The sequence below is a fragment of the Molossus molossus genome, unplaced genomic scaffold (assembly GCF_014108415.1).
Source record: "Molossus molossus isolate mMolMol1 unplaced genomic scaffold, mMolMol1.p scaffold_m16_p_8, whole genome shotgun sequence".
In the NCBI taxonomy this organism is placed as follows: Eukaryota; Metazoa; Chordata; class Mammalia; order Chiroptera; family Molossidae; genus Molossus; species Molossus molossus.
In genome coordinates this window covers 13,009,755-13,032,966 of record NW_023425402.1, presented here as the reverse complement: position 1 = coordinate 13,032,966, position 23,212 = coordinate 13,009,755, and the positions used below count along the sequence as shown (strand labels likewise).

The 23,212-nt window shown below is 57.6% G+C and overlaps 1 protein-coding gene across 1 annotated transcript; it reads left to right on the top strand.

Annotated features, from left to right (window-relative positions):
* Positions 1-4,135: 4,135 nt before the first annotated feature.
* Positions 4,136-13,326, top strand: FRS3 (fibroblast growth factor receptor substrate 3). The gene is made up of 6 exons (XM_036248878.1): positions 4,136-4,244; positions 5,201-5,289; positions 6,235-6,421; positions 10,521-10,682; positions 11,567-11,724; positions 12,010-13,326. Exons 2-6 carry the CDS (start codon positions 5,224-5,226, stop codon positions 12,919-12,921), a joined length of 1,485 nt encoding a protein of 494 aa, XP_036104771.1. The 5' UTR covers positions 4,136-4,244; positions 5,201-5,223; the 3' UTR covers positions 12,922-13,326.
* Positions 13,327-23,212: the final 9,886 nt, after the last annotated feature.

The following is a 23,212-nucleotide window of genomic DNA, read 5'->3' as shown; positions in this document are numbered from 1 at the left end:
TCCAGGACAGAGGAAAATCTTGTGCTTCTATCTTTTATCTAGAGCTGCAACTTCATTGGACAATTCTAAGCAGTGTTTAGCCCTCCCCTGGGCAAGCCTTGGTATGACCACAGTATCTTGGAGGCAGGGGTGACTACTGAAGTAGAAAAGGAATGGGCCCTGCCTACAAGAAGCTCATAATCTAGTGGGGAAGACAGAGATGGAACCAGGCAGAATGGAGCTAGAGCTTTGGGCAGGTATACACAACACCAAAGGGAAAAAAATAACCAGAGCAAACTTTTCTGTTTACTCTGTGCCAGGGACTATTCTAGCATTTTACATAATTTAATCCATCCTTACAACAAACCTATGAGGTTGTTTCTATTATCCCATTTTATGGTTGAAAAAAACTGAGGCTAATTACCTTGCCCAGGGTCACATTAGAAGACTAAGGGAGGAAGTTGCCTTTGAGAGCTGGGATGGATTTTGACTGTCAGCAGGGCACAGGAGGGCCATCACCAAATCCCTGGCCTCTATAAGACTCAGCTTTGGGGGTGGGAATAGGGTTTGGACTCTTAACAATTATATTGCTTCCCAGCCCACAAACCCCCTTGAATTCCGCCCCACCCCCTTCACATGTCCTGTGCCACCCTTCCCTGCTTCCTGGCTCCACACCCACCTGCTTCCTTTCCGTTCTGTCCCTCAGGTCAGGTTTCCTGTGGAAGGCAACTGGGATGAGCCATTCACACCCAGGGCCAGGAGCAGCCACTTCCCCTGAAGGCAGTGCCCCTGCTCCAGGCAGCAAGAGGTGCTTGGGGGTGGAGGCCACACAGGAAGAGTGGGGATATCTGGGGTCCCAGAGAGCACTTGCACCCTCTCTTCCAGGTTAGTTCTAGTTTGCATGAAATTGTCGCACACAGAAATAATGTTCAGAAATCGCCTGCCCCCCTCACCCTTCCATCCCCTCAAAGGGCAGCCTAACTCCACTTCCGCTTAGCACTGGACCCCACCTTACTAACCTGCTGATTGAGTCCTTCCAGAATTCCCCTCCCCCTGCTCCCCTTAGACAAGGAACAAGGCTGAAACCCCTGTCTCACCTGCGTGAAGGTGCAACCAGGCTCACAGAGTTTGACCTTCCCAACCCACCCCTGCCCTAAAGGGCAAAGCCAGAGGGGCTCTACAGTCTGGGAAGGTAAAGAAATGGGAAGTTTTCCCTGGACAGTGAGAGGGAGATGGGGAGAAGTGTCCGGTTCCGCCAAGTACCCCCTGGGTAGATCCTCAAGAGTTTTTTCTTGGACTTCGCGGGGCCCACCTTGGAGGCGGGCGGCGTGGTGTGGTTCCGAGTCAGCTGGGGTTCCCAGTCTGGCTGCGGGGAGTTTAGAGAAGGAAACGGGACTCTGCTGGGGTCTCACCCTCGCCGCGCGCCGCTGTCTGGGCCGTTCTGGACCGGCCCCGCCGGGTGCCCCTCACTCCGTCCCCACCCCGAGGCTCAGCGCCCGCCTCCGCCCGTCCCGCGAGCACGGCCCTTCCTCTCCCACGCCCTCCTGGGCTGGTCGGGCTGGACGGCTCGGGGAGGGGCCTGGGCTGCAGATTCGGGCGAGCCTTTGTGAGACCCGGGGTGGAAAGTGTGCAGGTTGCACTGCTCCCTCTACCCCACTGCCATGGACTTGGTGTGGGATCGCCCCTGCGGCACCGAGCGGACACCCGGGAGCCTCGTCTATGCCGGGTCCTCTAACTCCCGCTGAACAGAACGCCTTTCTAAGCATGCAGGTCCCCCCAACCCACCCTCTGTGTCCCTCCCCCTTTTCCCCAGCGGTCCCTCCGCCCCTTCCCCTTTTCCTCAGCCTCTTTCCAGGGTACCTCGTACTGCCCTTCCCTCTTCCATCCCTTTAGATCCACCTCCCCACCCCCGCCCCATCTTTTGTGTTTTTCCCTCCACCGCCTGTCCCTTTCTGCTCCAGGTGGTGAAAACCTCTGGTCCCACCTCTGGTCCCACCTCTGGTCCCCTAGCCCCGCCCCCGCTCCGTCCCTAGGCTCCGCCTCGCCTCTGCCGGGAGGGCTCAGTCGCTGGCTAGGAGCGCCCTCTGGCGTGTGCGCATGCTCCCTGCTCCCGACTGCAAAGTCCTCCAAAGGGACCTTCTAGGCTGCGCGCCGGTCGCCCCGAGCGGGTCCGCCCGCCCGTAGCGTCTCGTTGGTGCTGCCGATGACCCCCGACCCCGTAGCCGCGGGGCGGGGCGGGGCGGGGAGACCTTAGCTCCGGGCGGGCGGCGGCTGCTGCAGCGGCACCCGGGAGCGGGGCCCGGCGCCGCCCGGGCCGCGGGGCGATGTGAGTCAGGGCGCGGCGGGGCGGGGACGAGGCGGCTCCACCGAGGCCGCACTGCGCCGCAGTCTCCGCTCCCGTCCGCGGAAGCCCCGGGCAGGCGGGCCGGCGTGTGGTGGAGCCCCGGGCTGGGGGCGGGGATCCAGGGACGGCGCGCGGCCCCGACCTCCCCAATTCCTTCCCGGTGTCTAGAAATCCCCCTGACAACCCTGCAGCCGAAATGCCTCTCACCCCCAGAACCACCCCACCCCCACCCCCGACACACCTTCGCACGTCCTCGTGCCCTCAGAACCCCTCTCCTGGGAATTTCGGATACGCCCACAGAGCCACATTCTCTTCTGGATGCCCCAAATGCTTCCATCGCCTTGACATTTCTCTGCTCCATCATACCCCCTCCCCACTCTCCTTGCACCATATTCAAATCCAAGAAACTGCCCACGTTTCCCCAGCCCTCTCATGTATTTTGAGTTCTCATAACCTCTTAACTCCCGCCCCCAATGCAGACCTATCCTAGACCAGAGCTCCCTTCTCCTGCCCCATCCAGTGTAATGGCCCACATTGGGCTGTCACGATGTGTCCTGATAATCATCTTTAAGAGAAGGGGACAAGAAAAGGTGCAACACCCTCCCCCATCTTGCACCCTATAGTTCTTGGTTTCACCCCCAGACTCCTTGTTCCCGGCTCAAGCCCCAGTGTTTCCCCAGTGTCTTAAGGCTGTGCACACCTCCCTCGGCCTGCTTCTGCTTTACAAAGAAAAAGTCAGACCAGGAGCAGGGCATCTGTTCACCTGGAAAGTTTTCCAAGGATACAGAGCACAAGAGGCCCTGGGAAATGACAGTTTTTCCAGAGAGGAGGGTGGGATTTCAAGAGTCTCCAGGGTCCTGTCCTGTGAGCTTGTCTACCTGCGGCTCAGATCCCTGACATTTTGGTTTATTGTTAGCATTTGTGTTAAAATTTTAGGCCTTTCAGAGCTTGGAGAACAGGAAGTCTTGTCAAGCTTCCACATGTGAGATTGTCGTGGAAGAGGACATTTTTAGTGATGTTTGTCCTACATGCTTACCTCTAGAGTTTATTTAAGCTGGCAGCACCACAGTTTACAAATATTTCCCTTAAAAACTAAGGGCTTGGGGTGGGAGTTGGGTGTGGTAGGGGTAGGGTTGACTTGGCAGTCTCCCAAGTACCTAGTAGCAACAAAACAGACTGGAATATTTGTTTCCTAAATCTATAGCCAGCGCTCTTTCCACTATATCATAGTGTCTTTTTAGGAAAGCTCTTTGGAAAGTTCTCTGCAAAGATAAGGTGGTGGGTTTGGTGTTGGTTGTAACAGGATTCAGATGGAGTCTGGAGGCCATTTAAAGGTCTTGGGCTGCCCGGCCAGTATGGCTCAGTGGATTGAGTGTGATCCCATTGATGAGAGGTCCTGGTTCGATTGATTCCCAGTCAGGGCACATGCCTGAGTTGCAGGCTAGATCTCCAGTGCAGGAGGCAGCCGGTTGCTGTTTCTCTCTTACATCTATGTTTCTATCTCTCTCTTCCTTTCTCTCAAAAAAAAAAAAAAAAAAATCAGTAAAAAAATTGTTTTTAAAGGTCTTGGGCTGCCTCAGACTTCAAACCTATTGATGCTAGGGGGAGTATCCTTCGGAGGATTTATGGAGCTCAGAATTTGTGGTCCCTTTGTCCTTGACCTTGCTTTATTCATTGGTGTTTCTGTGTTGTTAGGACCTGATAGCAAGACAATTTCATTAACAATTGGTGAGGATGAATGTTTCCACTAACCTATGGTCTCCGTCTCTTATGCTAGGTGAAGCCCCAGGTGTGTCCCAGAGGGATCTAGGTGACTTCTCTGCAGACTGCTTGCCATGATGCCCCATCAAGAACAGGGGGAATAAGTGGGGGTTCTTCCCCATGCCCCTCCCATGGTCAGTTTCCTGATGGCCTGGGCGAGGTGAGAGCTGTGTAGAGTTTCCTAGAGTTTCTCAAATTGGGAGGAATGGAAGTTCTAGAAGGATATCTAATCTTACAAACTCATTTCTTGGAGTAAGTTGCAACCCCTTAACTTCTTGTTGGACTCAGTCCATGCATTTGCTTGTTCCCTTCGGTCACTCAAGCCTGGTGGTAGGTGTCTTCTCAATCTTAGGCACAGGTCCTGCAATTGTCACATACAATTCAAGTGCCATAATCTTGGAGGGAAAAGCCAAGATTATGTCTCCCCTTTGTCTAAAAGCAAACCCAGAATTTTTTTAAAATGAAGAAATGCCTAATCAAGGTAATAAAGAGTGTGCTCTGTTTTAAATGTTCAATCTTCTGAGTGTATCTTTAGACCATAATGTAGCACCTTATATGAAGAGGACATCAAAAAGATAAAGTTGAGGTGGATGTTGGGATGGTGGTGGGGGAGGAAAAGAGAATTTGGATGATGTGGGAAGAGTGAAGTGGAAAAGGAGAAAAGTACAGGCCAAAGTGTCTGGGACTCTCAAATTAATTTCTTTGCTGAATTTGGACGAGGCCTCAGGCTGGCACCCAGATGCTGACTGAACCTTCTTTCTTCTGGGTCTCTACTTTTTTCCATGTTTTTCTTGCGGCCCAGGCCTCTCTTCCCTGTTATTTATAGACCAAAATCCTATGTACTTCTCAAGGTCTAGATCAAATGATATGTCTGAGAAGCTCTTTCCATGCCCCCATCAGCATTAATCGTTAACACCTGGTAACCTTAGTTAATGTTTATCCACTGTGTGTCTGGCCCTGAGTTGAGAGTGGGAATTTCTTGAGGGAGGAACTATGTCCCTCCAGTCCCTTGGGCAGAGTAAGTGATCACAGTGAGGTGGTTTTGCCTGTGTTCCTTAGAGCAGGGCTTGTCGGAACTGACCTTGATGACGTTCTCACCCCTTATGCTTTCCCTAGGGTGAGCTGGCTGCTCTGACACCATGGGGAGCTGCTGCAGCTGCCTGAATAGAGACAGCATCCCAGACAACCACCCTACCAAGTTCAAGGTACCTACAGCCCCTCCTCTTCTGAATTCCCAACATGACTTACTGGTCTCAGGCCCTGAGCTGCCGCAGCCTCTCTAGAGAAGATGAAATGACAGGCTGAGGCTGTGGGCTCATTAAGACTTCTTGAGATCAGGGCCCCTGAGGTGGACTGAGGGAAAGGAGCCCAGGCCACTGTCATTTGTTCTGCTCTCGGAACTACAAAGAATGAAGAAGTGCCATAATACAGTAGCAAAAATTGTGATTTTTGGATTATTCACTGTTATCAGTATATTTTCATAACTTTACATATAACTTTTTTGGACAAAACAACAAAAATCTGTATTTGTGAGTTAATATGTATAAAGTATTTAAAACTGCTTAACACATGATAATAACTGTATTAATGTTTGCTGTTTGCTTTTAGAAGCTAAGGCCAGGCCCGAAGGACCTGTGCAGGCCTGGCCCTCCTACCTAGGGGAGCCCCCTTCTGACTTGCTGCCTGTTGAGGCACAGATTTCTCTTGCTCACCACAAGAGGGCGCCCTCAGCACAGTCCTACAGAGAAGGTGGTGGAGGCAGTATTTGTTCTGCCTCCGGCTTGACACTCCCAGGGTCTTAAGATTTTGAATTTACAGTCTGACACCTTCTACCATTAACATCTGGCCCTTGGATACTAAACCATGGACCATCTGAGGTCATCTAACCTTGGTTGTCTAACCATCTGACCTTGGAGGTTAAGTGATCACCCTTTCCCTCACTGTGCAAATGTCAAAACCGAAGCCTAGAAAACTGTCGTAGGTCAGTGACACTGAGAATCATGTGGTGTTCTGTAGAGTCTCTGGTAAGTCAGGTGAGCCCCTCAGTCCGCCAGCTGTAGCCCTGCATCATCAGCCTGCCTCCCAGTGGCTCACGAACCTATATACACCTTGTTGACTCGCTCATTGACCCTCTGTCTCCTGCTCCCCAGGTGACGAATGTGGATGACGAAGGGGTGGAGCTGGGCTCCGGCGTGATGGAGCTGACACAGAGCGAGCTGGTGCTCCACCTGCATCGGCGGGAGGCTGTCCGCTGGCCGTACCTTTGCCTGCGGCGCTATGGCTATGATTCCAACCTTTTCTCCTTTGAGAGTGGCCGCCGGTGTCAGACAGGCCAGGGTGAGTACCAACCCCTGCCCCACACTAGCACAGGGGCTTGTGCACCAGAGCTAGGTGCTAGGTCTGGATCTGGTAGCTCAGACTTGGTAGGTGTTGCCCAGCGAGGGGAATGGTCATGGCTAAGAGCACCAGCATGTTAACGCAGAACTAAATGGACTCCCAGGTCAGTGCTCTTTCACTTCAGACACTGCAGCTCTGGCCTAGGTCCCTCTGTGGGGACATGTATTGCACAGCTTCTGAGAGAGAGCTAATGCTCCCCAGCACAGCCCCGGGGAGAGAGCTGGTGCTCCCTGGCACGGCCCCTGGGGGAGAGCTGGTGCTCCCCGGCACAGCCACGGGGAGAGAGCTGGTGCCCCCCGGCACGGCCCCCGGGGCAGAGCTGGTGCCCCCCGGCACGGCCCTGGGGGAGAGCTGGTGCCCCCCGGCACGGCCCCTAGGGGGAGAGCTGGTGCCCCCCGGCACGGCCCCAGGGAGAGAGCTGGTGCCCCCCCGGCACGGCCCCAGGGAGAGAGCTGGTGCCCCCCGGCACGGCCCCTAGGGGGAGAGCTGGTGCCCCCCGGCACGGCCCCAGGGAGAGAGCTGGTGCCCCCCCGGCACGGCCCCAGGGAGAGAGCTGGTGCCCCCCGGCACGGCCCCTAGGGGGAGAGCTGGTGCCCCCCCGGCACGGCCCCTAGGGGGAGAGCTGGTGCCCCCCCGGCCCGGCCCCTCGGGGGAGAGCTGGTGCCCCCCCGGCACGGCCCCTAGGGGGAGAGCTGGTGCCCCCCCGGCACGGCCCCTAGGGGGAGAGCTGGTGCCCCCCGGCACGGCCCCAGGGAGAGAGCTGGTGCTCCCCGGCACGGCCCCAGGGAGAGAGCTGGTGCCCCCCGGCACGGCCCCTAGGGGGAGAGCTGGTGCCCCCCCGGCACGGCCCCTAGGGGGAGAGCTGGTGCCCCCCCGGCACGGCCCCTAGGGGGAGAGCTGGTGCCCCCCCGGCACGGCCCCGGGGGAGAGCTGGTGCCCCCCGGCACAGCCCCGGGGAGAGAGCTGGTGCCCCCCGGCACGGCCCCTGGGGGGAGAGCTGGTGCCCCCCCGGCACGGCCCCTAGGGGGAGAGCTGGTGCCCCCCCGGCACAGCCCCGGGGGGGAGAGCTGGTGCTCCCCGGCATGGCCCCGGGGGAGAGCTGGTGCCCCCCCGGCACGGCCCCTAGGGGGAGAGCTGGTGCCCCCCCGGCACGGCCCCTAGGGGGAGAGCTGGTGCTCCCCGGCACGGCCCCCGGGGGAGAGCTGGTGCTCCCTGGCACGGCCCCAGGGAGAGAGCTGGTGCCCCCCGGCACGGCCCCTAGGGGGAGAGCTGGTGCCCCCCCAGCACGGCCCCGGGGGAGAGCTGGTGCCCCCCCGGCACAGCCCCGGGGAGAGAGCTGGTGCCCCCCGGCACGGCCCCTAGGGGGAGAGCTGGTGCCCCCCCGGCACAGCCCCGGGGAGAGAGCTGGTGCCCCCCCGGCACAGCCCCGGGGAGAGAGCTGGTGCCCCCCGGCACGGCCCCTGGGGGGAGAGCTGGTGCCCCCCCGGCACGGCCCCTAGGGGGAGAGCTGGTGCCCCCCCGGCACAGCCCCGGGGGGGAGAGCTGGTGCTCCCCGGCACGGCCCCGGGGGAGAGATGGTGCTCCCGGGCCAGAGCCTGTTTGGGAAAAGCAACTTATTCCTCCTCCCTCCAGTTTCGGGGGTCCCTGTTGCCCCCCAAGTAGAAACAAATATTCTTCTGAGCCCCCAGGTCATGTACCCTAGAGCCCGTGAATAAGGAAAAGGCAGGCGGGAAGCTCTGCCATCCTTGGGGCTGAGTGGCCTGGGAGTGATAGCTTTGGGTAGGTAGGTCTCTTGAGTCCCAGTGTACAGAGTAACCCTCAAGAGGTAATCTTTGCTTCTTGCCATCTGTGAGAAATGGAGTGTGATGTATTCTCCCTTCTTCCCCTTTCTCCCTGCAGCTAGTGATCAGGGACTGGTGGATTGTTCCATGAGGTCAAGGCTAGAGCTAGCCATGGCTTTTGAAGCACTGGCATGGTCTGGACTTTTCTTTTAGGATCCAGATGTAAGCTCTGCAGAAGGAGTCCTGCCTGGGATTGTGTTGCATGCAGTTTGGGCTGTGATTGTGCAGAGGTGAAATGAATAAGCTCCTTTTGTGAGGTTGCCAACAGACAGTGAGTCTCTGAGGTTGTGTTGGCCGGGGGAGTCACCTTCCCCTCCAGCATCTGACCCTTGGAGCTCATGAGACAGAGGCATTAACACTGGCTGAGCAGAGAGAGGGGAGGAAGGGCTTTCCTGCTTCTGGTGGTGTTTGGTCCATACTTGGGATCCTGGAGGGGCTGCCCTAGGCCCCAACATAGCCCCTGGAGGGGCTGCCCTAGGCCTCCTAAAACTTCAGGCTTTCCCAGCCTTTTTAGCCCTCGACACAGCTTGCCAGTATAGTCTTTTTTTCTCTTCCTCCACTCTTCCTGTCCCATTTCTGCAAACCTCAGTCGTCCGTACCCCAGCCTAGCTTTATCTGTCTTTGTTGTGGATATATGCACACACATCCCAAGTAGCCTCCCCTGAGTCCCGGGCTCCACTGGTACGGGGCGTGCAGAATCCCTGACTGGCACTACATCTTCAGATCCCCTGAGTCACAGGTGTTCAGCCCAGTCCTGCTGACCCGGGACTTGGAGTCCCTGCATTAGAGTCTGAGAGGCTGTCAAGTGGCTGCATTGAGGAGCCACACGATCACTGCTGCATCTGTCCTTTAGCTAGTCAGCCCATCCTTCCCTTCTGCACCGGAATTGAGGCTCCATGAGGTCAGGGGCCTAAACACAGTAGACATTCGCTCTCTGGCCAGGATCTGGGCTGAGTGCCCAGTAACAAGGAGTGAACAGGACCTTTGGGGCTATTGAGCATAGAGCTGAGTGCTGGTACCCTGGGTGGAGCTCATTTTTCTGGGGAGGAAGGAGCAGCAGGCAGAGGGAGATGGGGGTAGCATATGAGGAGTGGTCACTCATCCAATAGTACCCTTTCCACTTTGATTTTTAATCATCTTTCCCTCACCTCTGTACACATACATCCTTATGAAAATGATTTATCCCTGGCTGGCTTGGCTTAGTGGTTAGAGCATCGGCCCACGGACCAATGAGTTGTGGGTTCAATTCTGGTCAAGGGCACGTGCCTCGGTTGCAGTTTGTCTCCAGCCCTGGTCGGGTCATGCAGAAGGCAGCCAGTCAATGTGTCCCTCTCACATAGATATTTCTCTCTCTCTCCCTCCCTCCCACTCTATCTGAAGATAAATAGAGAAAAAGAAAGAAAGAAAATAATTTAATCTCAGAAGAATATAGCTGAAGTATTAGATCTCAAGATGGTAATACCTAATGGGAGGACAAGGGCAGGGTGCTCCTCCCACTTTATTTATTATTTTTTATCCTCACCTGAGGATGTATTTCCATTTTTTGTTCAGATAGAGTGGGAGGGAGAGAGAGGAAGAGAGAGACAGAGAAACATCGACGTGAAAGTGACACATCGAGTGGCTGCCACCCACACCACTAACCAGGACCGGAGACAAACTGTAACCGAGGTACATGCCTTTAGCGGGAACCAAACCCGGGTCTCTCTGGACTGCAGGCCGACGCACCAACCACTGAGCCAAACTGGCCAGGGCTCCTCCCATTTTGTTTATTTTTTCCAATCTTCACCCAAGGACATTTTTTTCTATTTATCTTCAGGTAGAGTGGGAGGGAGGGAGAGAGACAGAGAAAAATCGACATGAAAGAGACACATTGACTGGTTGCCTCCCGCACGACCCCAACCAGGGCTGGAGACCAACTGCAACCCAGGTACGTGCCCTCTGCCAGAATCAAACCCGACTCATTGGTCCATGGGCTAACACTCCAACTGCTGAGCCAAACCGGCCAGGGCAGCTCCTCCCATTTCAGAGTGTGCTGGGGAGAGTATTCCAGAGGAGGGGGCTCCCCCCGCCCACCCTTGCAGCCCTGGGAGTGGAGTTTAGGGATATTTCCTGAGCTTTGTGCCTTGGTTTAGCTTCTCTGGTCCTTTCCTATTGAGCACAGGGTCAGAGGAGCCTCATTTCTTCCTCCCCTGCTTCAGGGATATTTGCATTCAAGTGCTCCCGGGCCGAGGAAATCTTCAACCTCCTTCAGGATCTGATGCAGTGCAACAGCATCAACGTGATGGAAGAGCCGGTCATCATCACCCGCAACAGCCACCCAGCCGAGCTTGATCTCCCGCGGGCCCCGCAGCCTCCCAGTGGTGAGGGGACCCCGTTCGTGGCATCCCAGTACACACGCACACACACACGTACACATACATGCATACATGCACTCATACATGTGCACACACGCACACATGTAAGCACAGGCCCAGGAAGCACTGGTCTTGGAGGCCTGAGTCAGGCAGGCAGGTGGGTGGATGGCTGGATGAGCCAGCCTTCCAGGACCGGTGACCATCATCAGAACCACTCTCGGGGATGGGCAAGTCCTGGCCTGGGCCAATCCGGTGACTCCAGCTGAGGCTGGGGAGTCCTGGAACTTTTATCGACTGATGGTCAGGGAGCAGACAGGAAGACATTGGGTTTCCATGGAAACAACAGTCTGGAGCCTTTTTGCTTTCTTCCTTCTGTCTACTGGGTCATACCCATGTACCTTTCCTGGTGGATGGTGCAGGCATCTCCACCCATGACCAGTTTCTGGAGAGGTTCCCACAATTTCTGCTTGTTTATTCACTGAGTCTGCACTGAGCACCTGCTCTGTGTTCTGCACTCCATGGGCTGGCACGGGGGGGGGGGGGGCATAAGAAATGGAAACAGTCCTGGTTTCAAGGAGCTTCCCTGGAGCTCACTGGCAGAGTTAGAATGAGGCAAACGGACAGTCCAGTGATGACAAGGTGCCTTATGTGTTTCAAGTAAGGCTGTGATGGGGGAAGTGTTATGGGGTTCAGGCTTAGCTTTCAGGGAAAAGGTGGGGTGTGAAGAACAGAGAGGTGAAATATAATGAGGGACTGCTGATTCAGTGCGGCTGACTACTTTGGGGACCCTGGGAGTGTTCCATCTGTAGTTAGAGGAGTCCGGGATGCAGCACGCATGGCTGCAGCTGGTTTAAGGACCCCTGACCTGGGCTCGTCTCTTCTGTGCCCAGCTCTAGGCTACAGTGTCTCCAGCTTCTCCAATGGCTTCCCTGGATGTCCAGGAGAGGGCCCAAGATTCTCAGCACCCCGGCGCCCCTCGACAAGCAGCCTTCGACACCCCTCACTTGGGGAGGAGTCCACCCATGCCCTCATTGCCCCTGATGAGCAGGTGAGCAAGCAGCTGCCCCACCCTTGCCCTCTCTGTGGGTCTAGGTGGTAATGGAGGCCAGGAAATATGGCACCTCCTCCCAGTAAGGATCACGGTGGGAAGAAGATCTGTAGGGTCCCTTCCTGTCCCCAGAAAGGGAGGCAGCTTCCCCGGAAGGTGTGGAGGACAAGGAAGAGGAGGAAATGAGCTCTTATGCCTGTGCTTCTCGTCTCTCATCCTCCTGCCCCTCTGCTCCCTTCCTGCCTGCCTTCGGACCCTCCTGCTTCATTTGCACTCTTCCCCCAGTCCCACACTTACGTCAACACGCCGGCCGGGGAGGATGACCACCGCAGGAGCCGGCACTGCCTGCAGCCGCTGCCTGAGGGTCGGGCACCCTTCCCATCACAGGCCCAGGGCCCCGACCAGCGAGACCCCCAGGTGTTCTGGCAGCCAGGCCAGGTGAAGTTTGTGTTGGGTCCCACCCCTGCTCGGCGGCACATGATGAAGTGCCAGGGCCTCTGCCCCAGCCTTCGTGACCCCCCTCACCACAACAATAACGAGGGCCCTTCTGAGTGCCCGGCCCAGCCCAAGTGTACCTATGAGAATGTCAGGGGGGGGCTGAGGCCCGGGCCCAGCTGGAGACTGAGTCCAGAGGAGCCGGGGTGGAATGGCCTTGCCCACCGCCGGGCTGCCCTGCTGCATTATGAGAACCTGCCCTCCCTGCCCCCCGTGTGGGAGAGCCATGCCCAGCCGCTGGGGGAGGAGGCTGGGGATGACAGGGACTCAAGGGATGGGCTCACACCCTCCTCCAACGGCTTCCCTGACGGCGAGGAGGACGAGACCCCACTGCAGAAGCCCACCAGCACCCGGGCTGCCCTCCGCAGCCACAGCAGCTTCCCTGTGCCACTGACCTGCCGCCGAGGCTCCCCGAGGGTCTTCAACTTTGACTTCCGCCGGCCAGGCCCCGAGCCCCCGAGGCAGCTCAACTACATCCAGGTGGAGCTGAAGGGCTGGGGTGGAGACCACCCCAAGGGCCCCCAGAACCCCGAGGTCCCCCGAGCCCCTGTGCCCACAACCCACCCCACCCGCAGCTCAGACTCCTATGCCGTGATCGACCTCAAAAAAACTGCGGCCATGTCCAACCTGCAGAGGGCTCTGCCCCGCGACGATGGCACTGCCCGGAAAACCCGGCACAACAGCACCGACCTGCCTCTGTAGGGACTTCCTCCACCCGCCCTGGTCCAGCCTCCTCACACTCCTCCTCTGAGCCCACACGCCCCGGGGTTCAGGGCTGCTTTGCAGAAGGGTGTTGAGGTGGGGCCAGATGCTTCCCTGTGCTGGCCGAAGTCCCCAAAGATATCGGCCACTGAGTGGCCTGGTCTCCCGGCTGGGGAGAGAAGCGGGTGACCAGGTAGGAGGGAGCGTGCTAAACTGTGAAGGTTCCGTGACTGCATTCACACTCCCGGACGTCCATGTGTCTTGTCTGTCATCTGTGTATTTTTTTTGGTTGAAATTTTGAAACATTTTGTACCTGTTGATTTTATTTATCAGTTTATTTTTCTATTTATTGTTTCGAATGTAATTTAACATATTTATTATTAATATAATTATTTTTAAATTCTGGCTTGGTGGATGATGTCAGATTCTTCGGGAGTCTGCTGTGGCATGGTCTGGGCCAGGCAGAGGCCTGAGGAGGCAGGGCGTCACGCTGGGGAATTCGGGGTGGCTGTGGCTTTTGTGACAAGTCTCTGACCATTTCCTTTTCCCTTCCGAGAAGCCCTCGCCCAGAACTTAAAAGGTGCCGGTGATCGGTGCTCTGTCAAAGGAAAATGACAGGACACTGGAGTCCTTGATGCAGGATGGGTTTGTGGGGAAAATGGCCCTAATGAGAGGAAACCCTGACCCTCTGAGCTTGGCAGTGGCTGGCGGGGGGTGGAGGTGGGAGGGCTACGCCAGAGGCACCTTCTCTGGAACCCCTCACTGATTTGCCCTCTGCTACCAGGTGGGTGACAGTGGGTGACATTCTCCTTTAACACCTTGGCCACAGGTAGTCCCTGGATCTCCTTTTGGTGGCCCCAGCATGGTGTGGCCAAGGCTAGAACCTTTCTTTCTTTATTTATTGTTAATCCGCACTTGAGGATCTTTTTTCTGTTGAGTTTTAGAGAGGGGGGGAAGGGATGGGAGAAGGGGAGAGAGAGAGAGAGAGAAACAATATGAGAGAGAGAGAAACAATATGAGAGAGAGAGAAACAATATGAGAGAGACACATCAATTGGTTGCCTCCCACATGCACCCCACAGGCCAGGGATCGAACCTGCAACCCAGGTACATGCCCTTGACTGGGAATCGAACCCACAACCCTACAGTGTTCCGGGCCAGTGCTCTAACCATTGAGCCATGCGGGCCAGGGCAAGGTTAGAACCTTTAAACAGGACCTTACTAAAAGCCCAGGAATAGCGAAAGGAAAAAACAGCGTAATATGTAACTAAGTAATCTGGCCTGCAAATCACTTTCCCAGAGAACTGTTCCCCAGGAATGGATTCCTTGGGCACCTCTACCCACCACAGGGTGGGGCCCTGGCAGAGCCACTGCGTCTGAACACCTGCCTGGAAGCCTGGGGTCTGCGCGGGTCTGCACGCACCACCCGCCCGGTGCTGTTGGAGCTGCTGCTCCCTGTTCTGCAGCTGCCTCTCCTTCCTCCTCTCGGCAGAAGGCCCTGCTTCCAAGACTCCATTTCTGTCCGAGCCCCTGACAGTTGATCTAAAGGAAATCCAGTGTCTGCGATAAGCCCCTCAGCTTGCAGATACGAGTGAGAGCGAGGTTTGTCCAAGACTTAGGGACAAGCCTTCTCACCTCTGGTCACTGTGGCCCCATCTGCCTGGTAGAGAGAGACCTGTCCTCATCAAGGAAACAGGCCAGGGTGAGGCCCACCCAATCCCCTCCCCTCCTGTCCAGAACACCACGGGTCTCCATTCTGGGAGCTCCTTTTCCTCCGGTGGGCAGTGAACTGACCAGCTTCCAGACCCCTGGCCTTGGGGGTCACTCTCTGTCAGTGAAGTGGCTGAAGAGGCCTGGCCGCAACAAGATGTGAGTGAGGCTTCACCTGGGGCCCAGCCGGGGTCCAGGGTGCAGCTGCTGCAACCCCAGAGCTGGCACCAAACCCTTCTCGGCATCCTTTTGATCTCTGGACCAGAGGGGTCACCGGCTGCAGGCCGGATTCCTAGCACGTTTCCCACACTGCGGTAGGGACGTGCCGTCCTCTGCAGCCCAGCCAGGCGCTCAGTTCTGCTTTCTCTGTCCTCCCAAACCCCCTGCTCCTCCGAGCCTCCACAGTTGGGAGTACTGGTCTCCCCTGACAGGAGAGCCAAGATGGGGTCAGTGTGACCATGCTAGTGACTCAGTCTGCTCGGGCTCCTGTCACTCAGGGACACTCACGGGGGAGCCAGAGGCTGGGTTCTGGTTCTGACTCAGCTATGGTATCTGCTCTCCAGAGCATTTGTTCACCTTCTATGGGCCTTGGTGTCTGCACTTGGGAAGCACGGAGCCAGCTGTGAGAAGTAGCCTGGAGAGGAGGAACGTGACACCGCCTTGGAGAGTGGACAGACCCGGCGGCTGTGTTAGCCACCCCACTGCTCCGAGGGAAACAGCTGGGAGTCGCAGCTCCCGCTCCCTGCGACCTCGGGCTTGCTGCTCCTCTGCTGAGCAGTGCAGGAAGGAGCGGTTTAGCCTCATTCTCCGGCATGGCCAGGTCCTGGTCAGACCCCTGGGGATCCCCCAGAGCAAGTGGTAATTGCTTTATTGCACATATTTGTGGGGCATGATGGGGTGTCCAGGAGACATGTCCTAGGAATTGGCTCCCAGCCCAGTGTGGCCGCCAACCTTCCCTGTCTCCCCTCCCCAGGCCCCTGCCTCTGACCCCCGAGGCCTGCTGCAGGAATTTTCCTTTGGTGGGGTGGGTGGGGATGGCTTTCCTGGTAGGAAGAGGCGGGTGGGAGCAACGCCCAGGAGGGTGACCACTGTGTCTGAGCCTGCCTGGCTGACGTCAGGGCGTGGTGTGCAGATGGAATCCGTTTGTCCAAAGATCATCACTAACATCAGTGAATGTTTGCTGAGTGCTCAGTTCTCTTCTTTAGAAACAGGCTCTACCCACTCCCTGGGCTGCCCTCAGGAAAGGAGAGGAGCCAGCATCCTGTCCAGGAGTGACATTTCAGGTTAGACCAGGAGGGCCCTTTCCCAGCCCACCCTGGGTAATAATAGCACTTTAAAAGGATATAAACAGTCAGCTTTACCATTTATCTGGGCCGGATTGTTATCACCACTGTGCAGAGGAGGAAACAGGCCAAGAGGTGAAGTGACTCGCCTCGGGCCATGGAGTTAATTAGTGGCTTGAGCTGGGTCTGCATGCCAGCCTTGTGTCTGTCGCAGCCACAGCTCCCAACCTGGCCTGAAGAGGCTTGGCTCCCTCGGGTGGGCTGCAGGGGTGGTGTGTGGGGTGCAGCCTACTTCAGGAGTGGGCTGAGTGTCAGCAGGGGCCACGCACACATTCCTGAGTAGTCCCCCTTTGAGTTCCAAGCCAGGGCCCTGCCTGGGTAACACGAGGGGAAGCTGCGGCCCCCTGTGGCCTGACCAACACCCAGCCGCCCACCCTGGCCCCTCTACTCCGGCCACGCCTTTCATTCTGTAGATGGCCGTGCAGGGAGAGGCCACCCTCACCTGCCCCTGTGGCCTTCTCCTGAGGGCACCTCGGCCTCACAGGAGGCTCACTCAGGCTGGGACCTCCCTGAGCCTGGGCTGCTCTCTGACCAATACTTTATTTAGCTATTGTTGGTAATCCTCACTCAAGGATATTTTTTTCATTGATTTTTAGAGAGAGTGGGAGGGAGTGAGGGGAGGAGAGAGAGAGGGAGAGAGAGAGAGAGAGAGAGAGAGAGAGAAAGAGAGAGAGAGAGAGAGAGAGAGAGAGAGAAACATCGATGTGAGAGAGACACATTGATTGGTTGCCTTCAGTACCACCCCAACTGCAGCCAGGGATCAAACCTGCAACCCAAGTATGTGCCCTTGACTGGGAATCGAACCCGTGAACCTTCTAACCTGCTCGAATCGCTGAGTCAAACCGGCCAGGGCTGCCCAGTTCTTTAAAGGGGACTCAGACTCACAGGTGGAAGGGGTTTAAAATGAAAGACCCTGGTTCTCCAGAAAGCTGAGGAAGGTTGAGGGGGGGCGCAGAAATGAGGCAGGGGCGAGGGGGCCTGTGTGGACCCCTCGGAGCTCTGTAACTACAGGATCACAGAGTCCAGGATAGAAGCTTGTAGGTCAGCTGAGCTAGGACCCACCCAGGGATCCCTTCTACAGGATTTCTAGAGATGTTTATTAGGTTTCTGCTCTCACACTTCCCAGAATGGGAAGCTCACTATTTCAGTTTTCTTTTTTTAATCCTCACCCGAGGATATTTTTCTATTTTTGTTCAGATCGGAAGCTCACTATTTCATAAATCTTCTCTCCACTTGGGTCTTAGGGTGCCTAAACTACCTCTCATTGGGTCCTTATTCTGCTCACGGATCTACACACAGCTAAGACTAGTTTCCCTGCCCAGGGTGCTGAACTTGGCAGCCTGGCATTGCCACTTACTAACAACGGGACCTCCTTGTGCTCCAGTTCCCTCTGCGGAGGCACAGGGGTGTTCGCAGGCCCCTCCGTGAGATTGCCGTGACCCAGCATGTCCACAGGGCAGGGCAGCTGGCCCATAGGAAGTAGGTGCTCAGCAAATGGCAGACACTCCCACCTGAACATGTTCTTCCTGGCCTAACCAGAAAGGTGTCCTCCCTCTGTGCTCTAGTTTGACCCAGAACTAAGTGTAGTCCCCAGCCCTGAACCCACTCACCCGGTACCCAGGCCTGAACTCACCTTCCTTCTTCCCAACATCCCCCTTGTTGGAAACATACTCCTGCTAATGCTGCCCGAGTTAGCATGCGGCCACGGGCCCTTCTGGCTCTTGGGACCTGAGGGCTGGCCTGAAACCCCAGGCCTTTTCACATAAACACTGGCAGTCCTGGGCTCATTAAATCCAAGTCCGAACGGTCCATTCGCGCAGGCGACGTTCTTGTTAGTCTGGGTCTGTCCTGACATTTAGGCGCCTGCTCCTCCGGTGAGCGTGGAGGAGAGCAGAGGTGGGGGTTGGGAGCATCAACGAGAAGGGTGTGGGAGGAGGTTCTCCACGGGAGTGTGGATCATGAGGGTTGGCTGCGGGGCCCTCAGCTCAGCTCTTCTGGAAGCTTCACTCTGCCTGCCAGTGGTTGGGAGGTGGCCTCGCTGCCCCTTGCCTTGCTCACCAGGTCGCCCCTTCTCTGGTCTCCCTGAGGCCAGCTGGCCCGGGGATGGCCACTCCTGCCTGTGGCTCCCGGGAGGCCTGTGGAGGGGGCCGGCGCGGTCAGGGCGTGAGAGCGCCACTCTGCTCCAGGTGCGGGTTGTCATTATGCCCACTGCAAAGGGACGATTAATGTGATGACCGAGGTCATCGGGGAACCTGAACCCACCTGGTGCCTGCTGAGTGGTGAGGAGTCCCTCAGCCATCTCCTCGCCCTCTGGCCTGCCCCTTTAGCTGAGAGGCGTGGTCCCTTGGGAAGTCCCTTCTGCGACCTTCCTCCACCTGGCCCCCTTTAGTCTCACCCCATTTCCCTCTGGGTCAGAGGGTACCAAGAAGAGTGTGGCCAATACAAGATGTAGGGGCGAGGAGATGGAAAATTGGGGACCCTGATTCTCTGGAGAAAAGGAATGTAAGGGTAATGAGACCACTAATCTTGACCGGGTGCTGCTTGGGCTGGGAGAGCCCAGCAGGCGGCTGGCCGAGGAAGGCTGGAGGGCAGGTGGAGGGGGAGGGGGAGGGGGAGGGCACGGGGTGACTAGCTGAGCGGGGAGGGGAGAGTCCCGTGTCTCTGAAGCTCCTTGCCTCTCTGGCCCTGGCCTCTCCTTATTGAGATCCTTTCCTCCTGGAAGTAAAGGTCCTGAAGAATGTATCAATATTCATGTATCTATTGAGTACCTGCTGTGATGCACAGTCATCAAGTACAGTGGCCCTGATTTCCCAAGCAAACGTTAGACGCAGGGGATCCAGGAGTCACAACCTGGGTTGTGTGGGCTGAGTCCTGACAAAGCCCTGAGTCCTCAGAGCTCACAGTCCAGTAGGAGAAGTGAGGCTCCCACAAGACAGGATTATGGAGCACGTGCCTCTACGATTTGATAGCTGTGTGACCTCAGGCGGATCACCCAACCTCTCAGAACCTGTTTCCTCATCTGTTAGGGGAAACTAATAATACTTATGTCACAATGCTGTCGTGTGTTAAATAAGAAAATGCACATAAAGTGCTCAATGGGTGCTTGGCCCAGAGCCCAAGCTTGGCTCTGTTACGTTGTCATAGCAACAGCGGGTCATGTGGAGAAACTTGCTGAGGAGGTGGACCGTGAAGGTTGAGGAGGATTTGGGGAAGGAATGGGAGTGTGGCCTAGTAATTAGCCTGGAGAATGTGGTTGGGAGGGGGCGGACTGAGCTGTTGGGAGGAGAGGAGCTGGTGGGGCCTGGCGCTGGACGAGTTGGATTGGGGGTGGCTGGGGAAGCTGGAGGCGGCTACCCATTCTCGGCTACGGAACTGCCGAGCTGTGTCCCTGCGCGTGGGTCCCAGGGGCAGGCTGCAGGCTGCAGGGCTCAGACCAGGTGCGAACATGCACTCATCCACTCACTCAGCAAATATTTAGGGAGCACCTGCTACGTGCCAGGCACTGTGGTGGGTGCTGGGGACACAGAAACAAGCAGGACAGATAAAGCCCCTTTCCTTGTGGACTTACATTCTACTGAGCGTGAGACGATTAACCAGCAAATTAATGAGTTGAACAAGTTAAGTTCAAGGAAGAGATAACTTGGAAGAACATGCAGAAGGGGCGGTGTGACTGAACAGGAATGGGCATATCAGGGAAGGCCTCACTGGGGAGGTGACACTGCAGCGGGGGTTTCAGTGCCTCCAAGAGGGTTCAGGGAAAGTGAAAGGGTCAAGGAGGGGGTCAGTCAGAGTGGGGTGAAGGAGGGGAGAGGACGGGGCGGGGGTCCAGGACACACAGGGTCTGCAGGCCCAGGAGGCTGTAGGGTTAGCTATCCAAGGGTTCAGGGCAGAAGACATGTGACTTGAGTTTTAAAAGGATGACTCTGGCCACTGTGTGGAGATGGGTGGGGGGCAGGGAGGGTGTGGAAAGGGCAGAAGTGGGGACATTTGTTGGGAGGCAACAGCTGTCATCAGGAGAAATGGCGGTGGCTTGGGGCTGGCTGGCAGCAGCAGAAGAGAGGACAGATGTGGGACACACTCTGGAGGCTGCGTCGGCGCACTGGTGGAGAAGCTGATGGGGGCAGGGCGTGGGAAAGGGAAAGGAGAGATTAAGCAGGGATTAAGGAGGGCTCTGAGGTTTGGGGCCGCTCCTAATCCAGGCCTGGCAGGGAGAAGTGCCTTTTACAGAGGCGGGGAAAGAATGTGGGGGTGGAGGGACACAACTGAGCAGGAGGCCCCAGGGAACTGGGCCAGGGGCTGAGGAGCAGGGTCCTGGGGCAGCCCGGTGCTGAGGGCACCACCACCCTGACATTCCCGGGAGCCAGGCCTTGCAGAGGCCCCACCCTGCCACTCCTGAGCCTGAGCTCTGCTGCCTGTTCTCTGCAGGACCTGCGGGGCGATCTGGATGCTGAGCCCCCCGTCCCCCCGGGGCTTCGGGAGGTGAGGCCCCCGGTGAGAGGGGATTTGATGCCTTGGGGAGATTTGCACAGAAAGTCTGGAGGGTCATCTGTCGGAGCCCTAGACCAGCCCTGAGCAGGGATGACATCTTCACCTGCAAAGGGGCAAAGCTGAGATGCTCAGAAATCCTCCTGGAGCCTTAGGACCACAGCTTCAGCTTCCTAGAGTCTGCGCGGGGTCTGGGGAGGGCGCTCAGACTGGGAGGCTGGGTCATGGTCAGCCAGACCCCTTCCGGACACCCTCAGAACCTGGAAAAGGGCATGCGAGCCAGGAAAGCAATGGGGGTGGTCTGGGGTGCCCGAGGCCTCCGGGTCCTGCTCCTCTGTCACTGCCTGGTGTGTGAGGACTCCCTGAGGGCCTGGGTCCCCCTTACAGTTCCAGGCCTTGATTTCTGTACAGTGGGTACGCGGAGCCAAGCTGTCCAGGTGACAGGATGTTGGGGAGAGCTGGTGTGGCTCCCTGTTCTGCGCCCCCAGCCCCCACCTGGCCCCAGGTGTCCCCAGGAGGAGCCCTGGGCAGAGGGGAAGCCCTGGAAGGCTGCTCAGTGCCCACGGGCCCACCGTTCCAGAACCCAAACTAGACTGGCTGGCATCTGGCCTGATAACCACACCCATCTGCGACCCAACTAGGGAACAAAGGGAGGGAGAGGTGAAGGGGTGGGACCCGGACAGTCCTGGACCCATTAGCAGTGTTTGGTTTGGGACTTCTGGAGCAGGCCCGGTTCCAGCTCCTTATCTAAGCCCTGGGTGATTAGATTCTCTGGCCTTTGATATGACCCAGCTGGGACATAGGACCCTGCCACCCAACCCCAAGCCCCAGCACTCCCGCTCCCCCACCAAGGAGACCTGGCCCGTGGCCAAGTCCTTCTCAGCCCAAACAGTCCCCCTACAGCCTGTCTTACCTGCTCAGCCCCCACCAGCCCCACAGGGTCTCAGGAGGACACCAGGCCAGGAACACAGGCCTGGGCTCTCCCAACAGGCTGAGGGGCTTAGAGGGGAGACTGGTCAAGAATGGAAGGGAGTTTCTGGAAGTTCCCACGTGGGCCACTCTTTCTGGAGGAGAAATTGAGGGAGGTTGTGCCGGTCCACAGGGTGACCCCATGAACAGGGAGTCAGGCCTGGCCTGATGTCACATGTCTTGTGCTAAAGTCAAAGCACCTGTCCTCATTTCTGTCTTAAAAACTAGTCCCGAATAGGGGCTTTCCCTGGCCCAGGCCCAGAGGCTTGGAGGAGACAGCCCTGAGGGAGAGGGGAGGAGGGCAGGGAGGAGGGAGGGAGGAGGGGAGGGAGGACAGTTTGGAGGAAGAGAGGAAGCAGGGGAAGGGAAGGGGAGAAGGGAAGGAGGAGGATCCTGGGGTAGCTTCCTCCCTGCCCCGCTTAGACGAAGGTGTGTCCATGCACCTGCAAACACACACAGGTGCCTCAGCGAGTGCATATGAGCAGGTGTGTGCCTGCACGTGGATGCATGTCGGGGTGTGTGCATCCCGGACCGTGTGCACACGGGGCCCTCTCAGCACTTTGCACCGAGAACCACACGTGCACATGTAAAGCGCACAGCCCCCTAACCTGACCTGCGTCTGGTCTATTGCACACCGGTGAGCGGCATTGACAGAGCCCTCATCAGGACCGGCCGCACCGCACTGATGGGCCCGACAATGAGGGGTGCGCACCTGGAGTGGCCGGCACCGGAACGCTCTTTCATTAAACACTTGACACCGGAGGAGGGAAGTGAAACCAGGGTGGGAGGCCCCGAAGTTAGCCCCTGGCCCTCCCCTAGGCATCTTGTACAAGGGCACTGGGGTCGCTCCCGAGGTTCCCAGACCCACCCAGTCTGCTTGGTCTTGGGGTCCCACCCTCTGTTAACTCTGCAAACTTTCCCCTGAGGCCTCTCCCAGCCACACCCTGCACCCCCATCCCATATAGACCCTCTGCCAGCCCACACTGTCCCCTCTCTTCTGCCCCAGTTACTGGGGGGGGGGGACACTGGGAATTCTGAGGGCCCAGCCTGGAAGCTCCATTCTGAGGGAGACACGGCCCCGTCCTCAGGGAGCCCAGGCTGAGGGGGACACGGCCCCATCCTCAGGGAGCCCAGGCTGAGGGGGACATGGCCCCGTCCTCAGGGAGCCCAGGCTGAGGGGACACGGCCCCGTCCTCAGGGAGCCCAGTCTGTGGGGGACACGGCCCCGTCCTCAGGGAGCCCAGGCTGAGGGGACACGGCCCCGTCCTCAGGGAGCCCAGTCTGAGGGGGACACGGCCCCGTCCTCAGGGAGCCCAGTCTGAGGGGACACGGCCCCGTCCTCAGGGAGCCCAGTCTGAGGGGGACACGGCCCCGTCCTCGGGGAGCCCAGGCTGAGGGGGACACGGCCCCGTCCTCAGAGAGCCCAGTCTGAGGGGACACGGCCCCGTCCTCAGGGAGCCCAGGCTGAGGGGGGCACCTTAAAGACTTAAGGCAGTGGGGGAGTCATCCATAAGGGCCAGAGCCAGGCCACCAGGGAGCTGTTGGAGGATGGCGTCTAGAGGCGCTGTGTCACTGGGGGCCTAGGCCCAGCTCACCCTCAACACCAGTCTCCCCGCCCCCGATGTAGCACTATGGAGAGATCCGTGTCAGGACACCTCCTCGGAATGTCATGATCCTTTTGACACCAGCTCGGCCGACCTGTGGGTGCCCTTTGTCTCCCGTGAAAGTCCAGCTCTGTGAGGCCCACAGGGGAAGTCACAGGGGGTCACCCTGCCCCTGGTCCGG

Bases quoted from the DNA above. Each gene is read 5' to 3' on its own strand.
- FRS3 (XM_036248878.1), top strand. From the start codon at position 5,224: ATGGGGAGCTGCTGCAGCTGCCTGAATAGAGACAGCATCCCAGACAAC. The intron at 10,683-11,566 runs GTGAGGGGACCC...TTCTGTGCCCAG, and splicing joins GGCCCCGCAGCCTCCCAGTG to CTCTAGGCTACAGTGTCTCC. The intron at 11,725-12,009 runs GTGAGCAAGCAG...CTCTTCCCCCAG, and splicing joins TCATTGCCCCTGATGAGCAG to TCCCACACTTACGTCAACAC.